The sequence below is a fragment of the Mizuhopecten yessoensis genome, unplaced genomic scaffold (assembly GCF_002113885.1).
Source record: "Mizuhopecten yessoensis strain PY_sf001 unplaced genomic scaffold, ASM211388v2 scaffold10771, whole genome shotgun sequence".
NCBI classification, from domain to species: Eukaryota; Metazoa; Mollusca; class Bivalvia; order Pectinida; family Pectinidae; genus Mizuhopecten; species Mizuhopecten yessoensis.
The window spans coordinates 267040-284479 of record NW_018408713.1 but is presented as its reverse complement, the minus strand read 5'-3'; the positions used below and the strand labels follow the sequence as shown (position 1 = coordinate 284479).

General features: G+C 36.0%; 1 protein-coding gene across 2 annotated transcripts in view; it reads left to right on the top strand.

The window, feature by feature from the left end:
- The window catches only part of LOC110462324, a 41562-nt gene extending 27347 nt beyond the window's left edge, over positions 1 to 14215 (top strand). For both annotated transcript variants that reach the window (XM_021516252.1, XM_021516253.1), the window contains exons 5-10: positions 474 to 789; positions 1333 to 3279; positions 4260 to 4449; positions 7139 to 7385; positions 10747 to 10890; positions 11200 to 14215. In XM_021516252.1, coding sequence (XP_021371927.1) covers positions 474 to 789; positions 1333 to 3279; positions 4260 to 4449; positions 7139 to 7385; positions 10747 to 10890; positions 11200 to 11322 — 2967 coding nt within the window. In that variant the 3' untranslated portion in view covers positions 11323 to 14215. The remainder of the gene's footprint in view (positions 1 to 473; positions 790 to 1332; positions 3280 to 4259; positions 4450 to 7138; positions 7386 to 10746; positions 10891 to 11199) is intronic.
- The last annotated feature ends 3225 nt before the right edge of the window (positions 14216 to 17440 follow it).

Genomic DNA, 17440 nt, shown 5'->3' with positions numbered 1-17440 from the left:
CCCCCCTCTCAGTGTTGCATGTACAGACAAAAGGTGTACCTGTGCCCCCCCTCTCAGTGTTGCATGTACAGACAAAGGGTGTAAGTGTGTTAATGTGTATGGCCCCTATTTGGCAGAACAGAGGAGTCGAACAGGGGCCTGTAAAATTTGAAGGGTCCCCTCGTGACAAACCGATGAGTCATTTGGCACGACTGACTGTGTCATTGATCAAAGAAAATACTTAAATTAGCCTCAACCCTAAAATACATTATGCATTTTGTCCAAACTACACAATGTATACACGTTGGGTCATGTCAACTGCTGTACCTGAGGGGAAACGGCTTTTGTCACGTACACAAACATGGTAGCATCCCGAACTTCAAAGCAATGAATTTAAGGCACCTCCTTATCCCATTGTTGAGATATTTAATCAGAAGTTCCTAAAATAGAGGGTTTTGAACACTGATGTTGTAAAAAAATACTTTCTGTCACAGAAACAAAACACAGAGCATGTGTATGTGGAATACCCTGTCCGGTATACACCGAAAAAGACAGGCCTGGAACAGGAGGCGATGTTTGAAGCTGGTGCATCAGTCTCTGCTTCAGCCCCAGCTCCTCACATCTTCCAAAACCATACCGTAATACCAGAACCTAGCCAGGAAGATTACCAAGATTTTATTGATTTGATCGACCATATTGACGATGATGATGAGGAAGAAGAGGTGGATGGTGAAGAAACTAATTCAAAAACAGATCTGTCTGGAGCCTTTGCTGGTCCTCAAAGCCCGGAAATTCCAACTAAACCAAAAAGTATGACAGCTCTATATATCTACACAGATAATAGTGATAGAATGATTGTTGTTCCTAACCTCTGTATATTATAAGATTGATATTGGTTTTCTAATAAACAAGCTTAGAATTCAGGTATTCCACATTATAATCCTATCCTAAAATACGAATGAAAATAAATGTATGAAATATTCAGATTTTATAATTGACAAAGATTACGTGTAATCTGCATGTCAGGGGCTAGCAAAATATTATACATCATTTTGCTTGCAAATGTTATTAAATTTTTCATTGTCTCATTTTTAAAATCATTTTTTTGCAAATACCGGTATGTCTGAAGAAGTGATTTTGTAAAATATAGTATACATAAAATATGTGTATAAGTAATTTACCCCAATATGAATCTCTGAATTTTTGCATTTCTCCTTTAATCTACTCATTGGCAGGAACTTGAATTTCAATTTTTGCAATTCTCCTTTACTTCTTTGCAAGAATTTAAATTTTTGCTAGATTATCATGATATTTTCTTGATGTCATAATTTGATGTTGTTCTTTGTTTTTCAGAATATGCTCGAAGTCCCCTGCAGGGAGCTGAGGGTGGCAGCTCCGTGACTGCTGATAAAGACAGTGACAATGATGTAGACACATCTGAGGATGATTTCGTCACCAAGGACTTCTGGTTGTCCAATAAACTTCCATCTGTGCCTCAAAGATCAGATTCACAAAAATTTCGTACCTCTGGGAGACCGTTTTCAGAATTTGACATGGATCGGGTAAATGCCATGTCAAGGTCTGTACCCCCCTTACCAGCAAGAGGTACATCACTTATAGAAAAAGGACCGACATTTATAAGACCTATAAATTGCAATTCTGATCCAAAACCGCCTCCAAGAAGAAAATGTAGTATAAATTTACTAGAAGGAGGACTAAAGAAAACTTCATCAAAGTCTGTCAGTGAAGACAATGTGTCTGTGCGATCTCCTCTGGTAACATCTAACGCTGATGACATCGAGGATTTGGATGACGGGTATGATAACGTTGTTGAACTTAGAAAGTCTAATTCAGACAGTGCAGCAACAGACCCATGGGTACGAAGTCTGGAAAATAATGATGTGAATAGTAGGAAATCGACTTTGAAAGCCTACGATGACGCCCAGCTGTTTGTTCGTTTGCCAGATGCGAGGGTTGAGAAAAGTGATGATTATTACAATTTTAATACACCTACTCCTGAAGACAGTTTTAACTTTAATTGGACACAAAAGTCTGTTAAACATTCTTCTTCTAGTGATGAGGAGGGTGTACATGCTACAGGAAACAAGCTGGAATTAGATTCTGCTGCAGCTGCGGTTAAGCAAATGACTTTGGGTGGGAAAGATGAAAATTATAATTTATGCGATACAAAAGTTCATGGGCAAAATGTGGTCCCTGATAAAGAAATTGCTTCAAATATTTATGACTTTGGAAAAAGTTTCTTGGTCAAAGAACCTATTAATGTAAGAGCCGAAAACATCTATGACTTTGCCCGATCTGAGGGCACTCTTGTCCACACTCAAATTCCCCCCTCCTCACAGCTAAGTCTTCCGCAGGGGTCTAATATGGTTATCCATCCAGCAACCTTTGCCACAAGTGGTCCGAGTGATTTCGGTGAACTTGATTCCTTGTATTCCATTCCTAAGTCTGCCAAGCCTGTGGCTGGCCTCTCAACCGAGGAGGTACTACGTCCTGGTCGACCGCCCTGGCGAGTAACTCCGGAACCTGCGCCAACTTTGTATTCAGTTCCACAGAAACGAACTTCAAAGTCTCACAGTAATTCATCTATGGCTGATGTTGAACCTCCGAAAGCCTTGTATTCTGTACCTCAGAAAAAAGCTTCAAAATCTCACAGTAGTTCTTCAATGGAAGAATCTTGTGAAAATTCCAAATCTTCTACAACACCAAAGACCAAATCTATGGATTCCTTTCTGGCACCCAAACCTCCATCCTTAGATACTTTACCGAACAAAAAACCTCCTTCACTAGAAAAGTTGTGCTGTCCAGCAGCGCCTTCTTTGGATTCTCTTCCTTCTCAGACACAGACATCTGTCACCTCACCTGTTCGACGTAGCCCTATTTCTATGCGACCATTGCCTTCACTACCAACAGACTTTGATTGCAGTAGTGAAAAGCAAAACTTGCTTTCATCAACAAAATCTGAAAGAGCAACATCCCCATCACACGATGGATTCACCTTTAATTTTCTGCCAGATGCGGAAACGAACTCAAAAAGCAGCACTACTTCTTCGTCAGGTTCAGGTGCATCTAAAGAGGAGGACACTGAGCCAGTGTACGAGGATGCAACTGGAAGGAATTCCAACCCTCCACTGCCACCAAAGAGAAGTATACGAAGGAATACAAATCGATCTGTCAGTGTGTACATCCCAGGCAAAACTGGTGGTACCCTAACCACAAGGCTAGACCCTGCACCATCCAGGGCAGAATCTCTCGATGACCAAGCCATTTCACGTCCTCAAGGTATTGGTTATTATTTTATATTTATTATTATTATTTTTTTATATGAACATGAAGACTTGGGACTGTTGATCTTCAAAATAAAATGCATGTTAAAAAGCTTTCAACTGAGATTTTTGGAATATTAAAAAATTCAAAATGCTTTTGAAAAGACCACGAAGGGCCATGAGAGTTTATGCCATGGTGTATCTTCTATCTGTTGTCTATCCGTCTGTCCAGCAGGAATTTTTTGCTTTAAACAACTTCTTCTGAATAACCTTACAAAGAAAAATGCATTGTGTTATGACTCATGGACCTAATAGAATTGTAGGTCACCTGACCTTAGGTCATGGTGACCTATTGCCATTCGTTTTCGTCTGTCGTCATGCGCCGTGTGTCGTGCGTTAAATTTTTTCTTGTGCACACAATAACTTCATGAGTAAAAGTGAATGGATTTTGATAAATTTTGCTATGCTGCTTTATATCAATAAGATCTCGGACAAGTATGGGCCATATCAGAGTTACTGCTGAGACATAAAAATTTGACTTCTTAAGATTATCTGCAACAATTCATTTCTTTAGTTGTACAAATAATCTTTAAGAGGTTCCGAACAAGTGTTCTTACTTTTTGTGCCGATCATAAAATCCAAGATGGTCACCCGGACCCCTCATTGACTGAGATAATTTCTGGCTAAAACCAGAGACACACCTGTGAAGGGTGGGAGAATGTAACCTTCTAATGGCCACCCTAGCCTGGCTAGGGCATTTACAACTTCATCTGTACATAATCCAGTAAACCTACCATCTAATTCAACTATTCAGCAAGTGCATGCCTGGTTTCCAGGTTAGTTTGGGTGTATGGCCTCTCTCCAAAGTAACTTTGTGCCAATTGAAAAAAAATGCTACAATTTGAGTACTTCAGAACTTACTCAGGTGACTGTTTAGGCCCATGGGCCTCTTGTTTAAGAAATGCCTTAATCACTGTTGGTACATGTATATTTCAGTTGGAAGACAAGTCTCCCTCACAGAGAGGCAGCAGATCCGACAGTCTGCAGCGTCCATTGTGGTGATTCCTTTGAAGCAGAGCCAAGTAGATTTATTAAATGAGGAGCAAAAAGAACATGGAGTTGGACTTGACGTAAGTCCAAAGTCAGCCAATGCAGTTGCTCTCGTTGAAATGTACAATGGAGTCTGGTAAGTATTATCACAGAAGCAGTAAGTTATTGTATTTTTAGTATTACATCCTGTTTAATTTAACCCTTAGAGTGCTACATTAAAATAACATACAGTAACCAATCAGTGCTGAATTAATTAGGAAAATTTAATTTTCACTGTAGTTCAAATTTAGATATAACTTCATAAGTCACAATTTTAGTAAAAATATTGCAAAAATAATACTTGTGTTAATATTAAAATATCAAAACATATTAATACCAATGGAAATTGGTTATTTGATATGTTTGATTAAATTTTAATCAACATGATTAGCTGTTGACCATATAAAATACCATTTTATAGAATGAGCAACTATAGTTGTGACTAGCAGTGGTGGCCACAGACATACAGCGCAACTATAGTTGTGATTAGTAGTGGTGGCCACAGATTTACAGCGCAACTTAGTTGTGATTAGCAGTGGTGGCCACAGACATACAGCGCTACTATAGTTGTGACTAGCAGTGGTGGCCACAGACATACATCGCAACTATGGTTGTGACTAGCAGTGGTGGCCACAGACATACAGCACAACTATAGTTGTGATTAGTAGTGGTGGCCACAGATTTACAGCGCAACTATAGTTGTGACTAGCAGTGGTCGCCACAGATTTACAGCGCAACTATAGTTGTGACTAGCAGTGGTGGCCACAGACATACAGCGCTACTATAGTTGTGACTAGCAGTGGTGGCCACAGACATACAGCACAACTATAGTTGTGATTAGTAGTGGTGGCCCCAGATTTACAGCGCAACTTAGTTGTGATTAGCAGTGGTGGCCCCAGACATACAGCGCAACTATAGTTGTGATTAGTAGTGGTGGGCACAGATTTACAGCGCAACTTAGTTGTGATTAGCAGTGGTGGCCACAAACATACAGCGCAACTATAGTTGTGATTAGCAGTCCTGGCCACAGAAATACAGCGCAACTATAGTTGTGATTAACAGTGGTGGCCACAGACATACATCGCAACCATAGTTGTGACTAGCAGTGGTGGCCACAGAAATACAGCGCAACTATAGTTGTGATTAGCAGTCCTGGCCACAGAAATACAGCGCAACTATAGTTGTGACTAGCAGTGGTCGCCACAGATTTACAGCGCAACTATAGTTGTGACTAGCAGTGGTCGCCACAGATTTACAGCGCAACTATAGTTGTGACTAGCAGTCCTGGCCACAGACATACAGCGCAACTATAGTTGTGATTAACAGTGGTGGCAACAGACATACATCGCAACTATAGTTGTGACTAGCAGTGGTGGCCACAGACATACAGCGCAACTATAGTTGTGACTAGCAGTGGTGGCCACAGACATACAGCGCAACTATAGTTGTGACTAGCAGTGGTGGCCACAGACATACAGCGCAACTATAGTTGTGACTAGCAGTGGTGGCCACAGACATACAGCGCAACTATAGTTGTGACTAGCAGTGGTGGCCACAGACATACAGCGCAACTATAGTTGTGACTAGCAGTGGTGGCCACAGACATACAGCGCAACTATAGTTGTGACTAGCAGTGGTGGCCACAGACATACAGCGCAACTATAGTTGTGACTAGCAGTGGTGGCCACAGACATACAGCGCAACTATAGTTGTGACTAGCAGTGGTGGCCACAGACATACAGCGCAACTATAGTTGTGACTAGCAGTGGTGGCCACAGACATACAGCGCAACTATAGTTGTGACTAGCAGTGGTGGCCACAGACATACAGCGCAACTATAGTTGTGACTAGCAGTGGTGGCCACAGACATACAGCGCAACTATAGTTGTGACTAGCAGTGGTGGCCACAGACATACAGCGCAACTATAGTTGTGACTAGCAGTGGTGGCCACAGACATACAGCGCAACTATAGTTGTGACTAGCAGTGGTGGCCACAGACATACAGCGCAACTATAGTTGTGACTAGCAGTGGTGGCCACAGACATACAGCGCAACTATAGTTGTGACTAGCAGTGGTGGCCACAGACATACAGCGCAACTATAGTTGTGACTAGCAGTGGTGGCCACAGACATACAGCGCAACTATAGTTGTGACTAGCAGTGGTGGCCACAGACATACAGCGCAACTATAGTTGTGACTAGCAGTGGTGGCCACAGACATACAGCGCAACTATAGTTGTGACTAGCAGTGGTGGCCACAGACATACAGCGCAACTATAGTTGTGACTAGCACTTAAAGGGTTAAGGAATTTCACCAACTGTATAACACGAAAAAATGCATCAGTGATTTGCATCTACTTTAACGTTATCAATCAACATGATGAAAAATGTTGGCAGTGTCTTGTTTTATCACATACCTATGTAATCTTACAATAGTAATACAACAATTTTCTGTTGATGTTTTCTGTCAGTTTGTATCACACATGTGTGATACAAGATGTTGTATCACCATACTAGCTGGAACTACCCTTTATGGGAATCCCCTTGTCATGGCGAACTGAAAAGTTCCCGGTATTTGAAAAAAATATCAAAGTTTATGAAATCTTTGTATCGATCTCAACCAAATACGGAAGGAATGTGATAAAAGCAAGACCACACACTTGTGTTTTTCTTATGAATCAGAAAGCACTCATTTATTGGGCGGACGTAAATATTCACTCGTGCATATGTGGTATTGCATATTTATTTCATTAAATGAATCTTCTGCAATTTTGGCATTGAATAGGATTGCTGGCTGGGATGGACGGCGTTGTCCTCGTCTGGCTGAAAAGATCCACATAGGGGACCAGTTATTATCAGTAGAGGATGTTCGGGTGACCAGCTCCTCCCACGCCTCCAAACTATTGAAACAGACACAGTCCAAACGGGTCACGTTGGTGGTAAAACGTCTCCCCTATGCCACCATTCTAGCAATCCGCAGAAACCATGATGGTGAGAATCTTGGTATCACCCGTGAAGGGGGGACAGCTGAGGTAAGATGTCGCTGTATAAAACCTATATATAATTTAAGTGGCTTTGTGTTGATGTATTGCTTATTCATATGACATCAATTGTTCAATTATTTCCTTAATTTGATTTACAGATTTTCTAATAATTTGTTCATTTGCAAAAATATTTTTTTTTAACTTTTTTCAAATACAATTGTCTATGGAAAGACATATTATTGTCATCATTGTTATCAATTCTGTAATTGGACCCTCGGGTATGTTGAATTGAAATATTAGATAAATAAATAAATTATCTTAACTCATTCACCCCTGAAATTTCATAATGAACTATTCCAACCTTTAAGTTGGAAGAGTTCAAATGTGTTTTCTGGGGTGAATGAGTTAAAAGGGATAAATTCCATCGAGCGTTATTGGAACTTTAATATTTATTAGCCTTATTTTGAGATATTAAGCAGAACTCTGAACTTATTAGGTAACATTTTAGATATCAATATTTTACTTATTATTAAAACACAGAATTATTTGATAGGAATGTTATTGGATTCCAAAATATTCTACTAAAGATTATGAACACAAAAATACTCGTAAACAGGATACTATTAAACGTATATGGTATGGTCTGTATGATAACACAGGATCCTGGTATGTACTATGTATAAGGTATTGTCTGTATGATACCACAGGATCCTGGTATGTTGTTATATATATGGTATATATTGTAATATAACCATCAATGGAATATCCGGAATTGGTCGGTTTGTGTATTATGGTATTCCGTCTCCGTATCTTATTTCCGGGATTGAATGAAAAGTTGAAGAGTGAAGCTGTTTTGATTCATCTCTTAATAATCCTCTGACATCGCAAACCCAGTACAGTGTACTATGTATAAGGTATGGTCTGTATGATAACACAGGATACTGGTATATATAAGGTATGGCCTGTATGATAACACAGGATACTGGTATTTATAAGGTATGGCCTGTATGATAACACAGGATACTGGTATGTTCTATGTATAAGGTATGGTCTGTATGATAACACAGGATACTGGTTTGTTCTGTGTATAAGGTATGGTCTGTAGGATAACACAGGATACTGGTATGTACTATGTATAAGGTATGGTCTGTATGATAACACAGGATCCTGGTATGTACTATGCATAAGGTATTGTCTTTATGATACCACAGGATACTGGTATGTATAATGTATTGTTTGTATAATAACACAGGATACTGGTATGTACTAGGTCTGTATGATAACACAGGATACTAGTATGTATAAGGTATGGTATGTATGATAACACAGGATACTGGAATGTATAGGGCATTGTCTGTATGATAAAACAGGCTACTGGTATGTATAAGGTATTGGCTGTATGATAACACAGGATACTAGTATGTATAAGGTATGTTCTGTATGATAACACAGGATATTGGTATGTATAAGGTATGGTCTGTGTGATAACACAGGATACTGGTTTGTTCTGTGTATAAGGTATGGGCTGTAGGATAACACAGGATACTGGTACGTACTATGTATAAGGTATGGTCTGTGTGATAACACAGGATACTGGTATGTTGTATGTATAAGGTATGGTCTGTGTGATAACACAGGATACTGGTTTGTATAAGGTATGGTCTGTATTATAACACAGGATACTGGTATGTATAATGTATTGTTTGTATAATAACACAGGATACTGGTATGTTTTACAGGATACTGGTATGTATAATGTATTGTTTGTATAATAACACAGGATACTGGTATGTGTAAGGTATTGTCTTTATGATAACACTGGATACTGGTATGTATAAGGTATTGGCTGTATGATAACACAGGATACAAGTATGTATAAGGTATGGTCTGGATGATAACACAGGATACTGGTCCCCCTAAGGTATGGCCTGTATGATAACACAGGATACTAGTATGTATAAGGTGTGGTCTGTATGATAACACAGGATTCTGGTATGTATAAGGTATGGTCTGGATGATAACACAGGATACTGGTCCCCCTAAGGTATGGCCTGTATGATAACACAGGATACTGTTATGTACTATGTATAAGGTATGGTCCGTATGATAACACAGGATACTGTTATGTACTATGTATAAGGTATTGTCTTTACGATAACACAGGATACTGGTATGTGTAAGGGATTGTCTTTAAGATAACACAGGAGACTGGTATGTACTATATATAAGGTATGGTCTGTATGACAACGCAGGATACTGGTATGTACTATATATAAGGGATTGTCTTTATGATAACACAGGATACTGGAATGTATAGGGCATTGTCTGTATGATAAAACAGGCTACTGGTATGTATAAGGTATTGTCTGTATGATTACACAGGATACTGGTATGTATATGGTATGGTCTGTATGATAACACATGATACTGGTATGTATAAGGTATTGTCTTTACGATAACACAGGATAGTGGTATGTATAAGGTATGGTCTGTGTGATAACACAGGATACTGGTTTGTTCTGTGTATAAGGTATGGTCTGTATTATAACACAGGATACTGGTATGTTGTATGTATAAGGTATGGTCTGGATGATAACACAGGATACTGGTTTGTATAAGGTATTGTCTGTATGATTACACAGGATACTGGTATGTACTATATATAAGGTATTGCCTTTATGATAACACAGGATACTGGTTTGTTCTGTGTATAAGGTATGGTCTGTAGGATATCACAGGATACTGGTATGTACTAGGTCTGTATGATAACACAGGATTCTTGTTTGTACTATGTATAAGGTATGTTCTGTATGATAACACAGGATAGTGGTTTGTACTATGTATAAGGTATGGTCTGTGTGATAACACAGGATACTGGTTTGTTCTGTGTATAAGGTATGGTCTGTAGGATATCACAGGATACTGGTATGTACTATATATAAGGTATTGCCTTTATGATAACACAGGATCCTGGTATGTATAAGGTATGGGCGGTATGATGATACAGGATCCTGGTATGTACTATGCATAATATCTTGTCTGTATGATAATATTCAATTATAGCCTGTGGCTGAGGTTGATACTTGGATTTATCGACCCGAGAAAAGATATATTGACCGAGAACCCTTAATATTTTCGAAACAGTTATGTAAGCAATCTGATAAAAATACACAACAAAAACACTTCGGAAGCAGGACGGTGAGTTGTTAGGAGACATCATTTCTATTTATAGAAACACCCAGTCCTTCAACAAAAATCATGCGCTCCAAGTCTATATCGGTTTTCATCTGTGGACAAGTGATGCACTCCTGGCCAATCACTTGTTGGGAATAATATGAAAAAATAATAACACAGGATACTGGTATGTTTTATGTATAAGATATTGACTATGAAACAATTATATTGTCAGATCACATATGTGGACCCAAATGGATTGGTGGCCAGGTGTGGCCTTCAAAAGCGAGCCAAATCGGTGGAAGGAACAGGGGAATGTAACTGGATGCTGACTGAAATCAACTGCCGATCACTCAACTTCTCATACAAAGGAGAGGAGGTATGTATAAATATGTAGGGAAAGTTTGCATTCCCTTAAAATAAGTATATACTAAAAAAAAAATGTAGACTACGTAAAACAGTACCCGGGATTTGGAATTTATAAAAGTAACACTTCGTTAATTTCAAATTTGTCAGAAAAATTATCAGGAATTTAAACATCAATGTTAATTGACCTGTTTTCTAAAGACAGCAGACTCTTAACACAATAAGTTGTTTTGTAGCAATAATGATTAAACCAATTATTTATGCAGTAATACCAAAAATGTCTAAGACCTGTGTTTTACTGGTTCTATTATTGCTTTGCCAGATTGAGCGTTTGCTGAATGCAGTGGGCCGAGACATTTCTATCGTGATACAGCCCGCGGATTTTGTTAGACAAATAAAGAAACAACTAAAAAAACTCAAGAACTACAAAGATTATTTATGCTGATTCTTTAAACTTTTTCTCGAGCCATACGTTGCAGAAAACCCTGTGGGGACTAACATGAGGAAACATCTGAACAGTTTAAAATATCACAAAGGTCGTTTAGACTGTTTTCAAACTGACTCCGAGATCGACTTTCCCATAAGTCATCAGATAGCATCTGAAGAATTTAAACAGTTTTTGTGTTTTGCACTTCATCTTAAAAAATGTTTGTAGACCGACTCTCATGAAAGACTGAACTACAAGGAGTGTTCTCAGAAAAAGTTGTCTTAATTTTACTTGCACGGGAAACTTTATGTTAAGTGTTAGATGTCGCTGCTGTAGGGAGGGAGAGAATGATTGTATGTGCATGGTGTGTGCGAGGGCATAAATCTTAGAAACTAATTGCACACAAGTAGCCTGCCAGTCTGATATATAAAAATAGATTTTGTTACATTTAAAATGTTAGATTTATGAGAAGATTTTAATATATATGTGTTTGAGTGACAAAGTATTAACGTCTATATGCTGACTGGTAAATGTTATTATCAAAGCCCATCTTTTAAATTGTTATCAACATAAGGGGTCATTTACAAAAGCTGTTAACATAATCCATATTATCATTTTGAATGAAGTGAATGAAATGATACAAAAAGACTATCTAGTACATTTACATTGAAATTCAAATTGAATTATATAAAGAGATTCAGGATGACTGCCTGATTACAAAAAACTCAAAAATGTCTGGATATTTTTCAAAAAATCAAATATTGAAATGTTATTTGACTAAATCCTCAAGCTAGATAGGTTTAAATGACTGGACCCTGATTGTATGTGGTGGGTTTCTTTTATACAAAGTTTTTTTGTGAATGAAAACGCTGTAGAAGCATCAGCTATGTAAAGTGTTATTTCATTACAAGTTATCCCATTACACCATTGGGTAACTTTCATAATTTCGCATGAAATTAAAATTGGAACTATTTTTTTTATTGAAAAGCACATTTCTCCGGTAAAATACTGTCTCAAATCACTTCCTTTGAAGAGAAATAGAATTTAAAACTTTTTACATCTATTTAAAGATGGTGTCAACAGTTCATGATATAATAAACAGATTCTTACACGATTGTTTCATTCTAATATAGTGTTTAATGTGAATAATAAACAGAATGTTATATTCTTGTACATCAGATAATGTGTCTAAGGTCTATGATGTCACATGCTAAACAGAATCTTATACTCTTCTGTCTTTAATTTGAAGCACATTTTGTTAGATAACTTCTTATGCCACTTGCACTTGCCAAAAGGCTTGTGAATATTCAGATTTGTTTTAAACATATTTTATAAACACTAGCGTAAAAATCTAAATCTATATAATGTAACTTTGACATGATAACTGACAATTTAAAGATGCTTTAAGGTGATGTGTGATTTAAGGAGTGCTTATTACAAAGCTTTAATTATAGTTCAGTTTATAAGTCAAGTTCAAGTTCTTTATTACTTTAAGTCGGTTGACTTATCAGTTATGGCATATGTACAGAACAATATGATGCAGCAATATATTTCAATGAATTTTGGGTATGGACATATTTTTTTTCTTCTCAAATTTAAGTGATAAAGTAGAAAAGCGAATATTTAAAGATAGATTGTCACTTTAAATTCTTCCATCCTCTCCATGAAAAAAAAGTTGTACCCCCTTCATAGCAAAACTTCAAGTAAATGGAATGAAAAGTGGTCGCATAAGACAGATGGTCGTTTAATACAGAAAGTCGTTTGAGCAGATTCGACTGTAATACATTTGCGTTTTAAAGTGCCTTGTGCATTTGAAAATTGAAATTTTAGGGGTTGAGGTACTTAGGTACTAAGGTTATTGGAAACTGAATGTTTTTTCTGTAAATTCTTACCTCAAGTTGGCAGGTTTGCCTGACCATTATAAAACTAAACATTCCAATGCAACAAGATTTTTGCTTTTTAATTATTTGTTTTGCTTCTTTTATTTTTGCTTTTTTTCTCATCTTTTTTTTTTTAATAACTGAGCCATCATCACTGAAGTAGTGGGTTTCACACTACACTACAGTATAAAAATATTTTGTTCACAATTGCATGGACATATTTGTTAAAAATTAACAAGCCTCCTGGATCAGTGAGCATTGCAGCGATTATACAATTTGTTTTAATTCAAACTAGAGAAGTTCATTATGAGAAATCAGAGATATGACTTATTGTCAACAATCTTGCTCATATGTCAGTTTGTATTTTAGTCTTAGAGAATATTGTACATTAAGTCAAGAAAAAAATGCACATTAACAATAAACAGATTTTTTACATTTTTTTTTAAAGCTTATTACCAAAAATTCTGTCAACTTATATATAATATATTACACATCACTAAGTATCTATATTTGGATTTTTATGGTACTGTGTACATGAACTTTGAAAAATGTCTGAAAGCTGACTTGTAGAAGATAGATGTTAATAAGAAGCTTCTGTATATATATGTTTATATAACGCTGACTAGGACTTGGAATAAGTCTCATTAATTATTATACCATTATGTCCCTGTTTCTGGTTTAACCGTTTTATATTATATTATTATATTTTATGTACTTATTCTTGCGATAACATGGTTCCCAGGAATCCTACAAAGTACTTATACATGTAGCTTATGATATCTAGTAATCATGCTTTTCATTGAAGTTTTGCTGATCTGCTGTAAATGTACATATTTTAGTGCACTCAAATTTTAGCGCATTATCAAATTTTAACAGATAAGTGCATTGATGGAACGGCACACCCACAAAATATGTAATAGAGAACAACATACATGAACTTCAATTGGCGCATTGATAATTTATCATAATATTTAACCTTTCACCACTGTAGACCATAATGGACTCATCCAGATCAATGTATGGTAGAGTCTACTAAAGTAACCTAGGGGTGAAAGGGTTAAAGCTCGAAAAAACGCTACAATATGTACATTTACAATATTCTTTCCTTCATAGGGCAAAATAATATATACATTTATATATATAGAAATATTATTTTTCAAATAATCTTAGTGTTACCCAGGTATATACAAACATTCCCCATTCACCCATACTAGTCAAGCATTCCTTTTCACTCTGGGGTCACAAAAATGCATACTTACTGTTACTAAACAACTAAGATAGTTTTAAAGGTCATGTTTGTTTCAAAATCCAAATGTAAATTGTAGTCTTTGTTTACCACATTCATTTTCAAATTTGTATTGCTGAGGTAAATATTTGTAGAATGTATAAGAAAATAAGGGATGCAACTTCCATTTCGACAATCAAGCATGAATGATCAATTAAAAAGAATGCTGTGACTTGCTGTTAGGAGAGTGTACATGTATCTCAGAGTTTGTATTCGGCTTCAATTTAAAAAGCAGAATGATTGGCATGAAGGTTGGTTGAAATCTGTCTCATAAATATTCATTTGACGTTGCTTCAAGTGTTGGAAAATCAGCGATTTCTAGTTATTGGATGTATTTTTAAAGTATGATAAACAGCTTTCGGTGAAGCACGTTAATTAGATAACACCTGATATGTATAGATTTTTCAGTAACCAAATATTCTTGATGAAGTTGAAATAATTCAATTTTTGCTGTAACACATTTGGAATGTTTAACTGGTGGAACAGCAGAAAATACATGTGTGTTGATAGTTAAAAAAACAATAAGAAGTAATTTTTTTAATATTTCATAACAAAAACTATTTATTATCAATAACTTGCTAAACTATAATTAGGTTATGTATAAATATCTATAGAGAACACCTATTTTATTTTTTACCATAATTCCCATTCTTGTATCGCTATGCTTTGGCATTCATAATCCTGTGATTGCCAGATGAATTTGACAGGGTTATAGATGGCGATGCCAATCTTATGTAAATATAAAACTATTATATATATGTGTGCAACTTTTTATTAATAATTTTTTGCTTTACTTGAGTATGAAGGAGGATTGAATATTGAGTATTGAATATGATTTTTTCTGCTTAAATTCCATTTTGAATTTGATCCATGAAGTAAGATATAGCCTTATAGCTTGCAATATTATATAGCTTAATGGGAGAAAACAATTTGTCTTTCAGTACAGACTTTTATGGAAGTAAAATACATGTATAAGTAATTGCCATGCAACTTTATTCAGCAATTTAGACAATTAATTTGTTACTATAGTCAGTAAGTCTACAGTAGATCTTGACAGGTTTGTATCCCAATTTTATCAAATGTTGTATAAAGAGATTTCAGAGGTATCCATTGTGTTAATTGCTCATGAAAAGAAACCAAAAAGTGATCAAATTTTAGCTGCAGTATTGGTTAAGAAATAATCCAGTAAGGGGACCAAAGAAATCCAAGCTACAATATTTTCCATTTTGTTGATGCAGGAAAAACACAGTGTTTATCAAGTCTTTCCTAGGAATGAAAAATATATATAAGAAGATTTAGAGACTCCCTTCCCTGTAGATTGATATCAGACATGATTTAGAGACTCCCTTCCCTGTAGATTGATATCAGACATGATTTAGAGACTCCCTGTACAAAATTTAGAGACACAGAATACACATGTATATATGTGGCTGTACATGATTGTAGTGTTAAATTTTTCGCACTGAAATATAAAAGATAATTTGAAATATTTTTCCCCATAAATTAAAGGACAATTTCAAAATTTCTTAAAATGTATCTTGAATTTGAATTTTCTGAGTTTTTCGAGTTCGGATGATGAGTGTTTCACTGGATCAGAAAGAAGGAAGATTTGTAAAGGTTTATGTAAATATCTTCAACGTTTTGAGTGGTTATTTATCATAAATATGTGAGTCTTTATTTTATAAAATGAAAATGACCTAATTAGTGATCAATGCTTATGAATGGAAATTGAAGAAATTTAGGACGTTTTTTGTACATGCATATTAACACCAAAATAATGTAACATTGTAAATTATGAGAAAAAAAGCCCGAAAAGCAATGCTAGTAATTTATTTTGATATTTTTTCAGACATAAAGGAAACCTATGATTGCAACTAAGTTGCTATATAAAAATGTGCTGTAGGATACGCTAAAAATTTGCTTTTTTAGCTTTATGAAAATTCAAAATACGGTTTCGGACATCCTAAATTGTCTTATATATGTCTTATGGTACTAACATTGTTTTGAAGAAGATGTATGATAAAGTTGGAGGCTCTGGCAAAGGGCCTTTAATTGATATTGGCTCCTATCCCTTAAGTAAATTCTGACAAGAGCACGGCTACTTGCTATACAGGAGACATTGATAGTGCTATTTGCAAGTATTAGCCTTGCTTTAGTCGAAGAATTCTTTTAGGGAAAGTGATAATTGATTAAAGCTCTTGTGAGCTCTTAACGACTGATTTTGGAAAACAACACCTGTAATTAGCAATGATGATGTAGTTAACGTTACATTCCTTTGTGAAGCGCGCAGTACAGGGAGTCATTTACAATTGTTAAATCGTAAGCTGTTCCTAAAGTCGGAGATAGAAATATTTAAAATTTTAATAATTGTTTTACCTGCTTAAATGAACCCATGCCAGGGAGAGCTTTATTGTCTCAATCGTCTTTAGATATAAGGATGTCTCTCAGTTTTTGGAGAAAATTTTCTACATTTCTACAAACGTGTTTCCCCATGAATATTAAATTGTGATGTGATTTTATCAAATATTCGAAAGATAATGAATAGTTATAGGTCAAATAACGTCCTAAAGCGTAGAGAGATCTGAAGATTTAAGTATAATTGAGAAATACTTGTTTGTTGTTATTTGTAAATAAGATTATACTGGAAGCGTTAGTAGTGCATCATCCCATGTCGTGCCAATTTTTGTACAAATACGCTTAGATCTATGTAGTATTTTTATCTAGACCCTCAATAAAGGTACAAACTAACAAATTATGTTTCTGCTGAGAAAGACTGAAAATATTTTTTTAAACTTTCTGACAGTATAAACATGCTTGTTGTAGCAGAAATATATTTGGTGGTCGATATGATTTGTATTGGTTTAGTGGTAACATATTTGTTGGTAATATTATTTGGGTGGTAAAAGAGAGTTTTGTAGCTGTAGTTGAAGACAATGAATTATCTTACTATGATAAGAAGAGAAAAAATTGA